Source organism: Morus notabilis, unplaced genomic scaffold (assembly GCF_000414095.1).
Source record: "Morus notabilis unplaced genomic scaffold, ASM41409v2 Scaffold8585, whole genome shotgun sequence".
In the NCBI taxonomy this organism is placed as follows: domain Eukaryota; kingdom Viridiplantae; phylum Streptophyta; class Magnoliopsida; order Rosales; family Moraceae; genus Morus; species Morus notabilis.
This window is the reverse complement of record NW_010356975.1, coordinates 1-1,025: the sequence shown is the minus strand read 5'-3', so window position 1 is coordinate 1,025 and position 1,025 is coordinate 1. Positions and strand designations below refer to the sequence as shown.

Sequence of the window (1,025 nt, the reverse complement as noted above, 5' to 3'; positions counted from 1 at the left end):
AAATAATTTGTTTAGAAATTATATATTGGATTAAGATTATTTGGGCTTGCTTGAAAAATCTGGTGAAGTTATTTGGTTGTTCTGCTCCTAGGATATATATGATGGGAATTTTTATTTAGTTTTCTGAATATTAAGTGGCAAAGAATTATCGGTTTTCATCAATAGTTTGAATCTTTATACTTAATGTCCAAAGTTGTGTTTTGATTTTTGATTTTGGTCTTTTAGGACGGAGCTCTGCCGTTTTAGTGGTGCCAAGATATACCCTGGGAAAGGCATCAGATTTGTTCGTTCTGATTCTCAGGTAAATTAACACCTAAATTTGTTCAACTATTTTGCCCATGTTTCTTTTTAAATTTAACCCCTAGTTTTTATACAATGCGGGATCAAACTTGCACCCTCCCAAACCCAAGCCCCACCCCACCCAATTATTTTGCCCAAGTTGTTACTGGTCAAGTCCCTTCCCGGTTGTTGCTTTCGTCTTTCGGACATTGGAGAGGGAGGTTGATCTGTTGGTAACTGTCGATCTTAAGTTTTTTTTTTGGGAACTGTTAGGTGTTCTTGTTTGCAAATTCCAAATGCAAGAGGTATTTCCACAACCGCTTGAAGCCATCTAAGCTTACCTGGACAGCCATGTACAGGAAGCAGCACAAGAAGGTAGATATCCATCCTTTGTTTTTTGTTCTTCCCCTGTATGAACTTATCTAAATGATGGACATATACTTCTAGCTCTAAAATATTTAGACAATCAAAGGTCGTTGTGGGATGCACGTAACTGTGTTTATGATTTGGACACACTTTAGGATATTGCCCAAGAGGCAGTAAGGAAGAGGAGACGTGCCACTAAGAAGCCTTACTCTAGGGCCATTGTTGGTGCCACCTTGGAGGTTATCCAGAAGAGGAGGACTGAGAAGCCCGAGGTTCGTGATGCAGCAAGAGAAGCTGCTCTCCGGTGCGTTTTCTTATCTGTTCTCATATTCCCTTGATTGGCTTCAAGTTTACTTTACAATATACCAGAGGGATTTACT

General features: G+C 39.4%; 1 protein-coding gene across 1 annotated transcript; it reads left to right on the top strand.

Annotated features, from left to right (window-relative positions):
* Positions 1–211: 211 nt before the first annotated feature.
* On the top strand, positions 212–988 carry LOC112091101 (60S ribosomal protein L24-like; the record flags this gene model as incomplete). The annotated part of the gene is made up of 3 exons (XM_024163928.1): positions 212–301; positions 553–654; positions 801–988. Coding segments are annotated over 3 exons (375 nt in total), but the record flags the coding sequence as incomplete, so codon positions are not given.
* Positions 989–1,025: the final 37 nt, after the last annotated feature.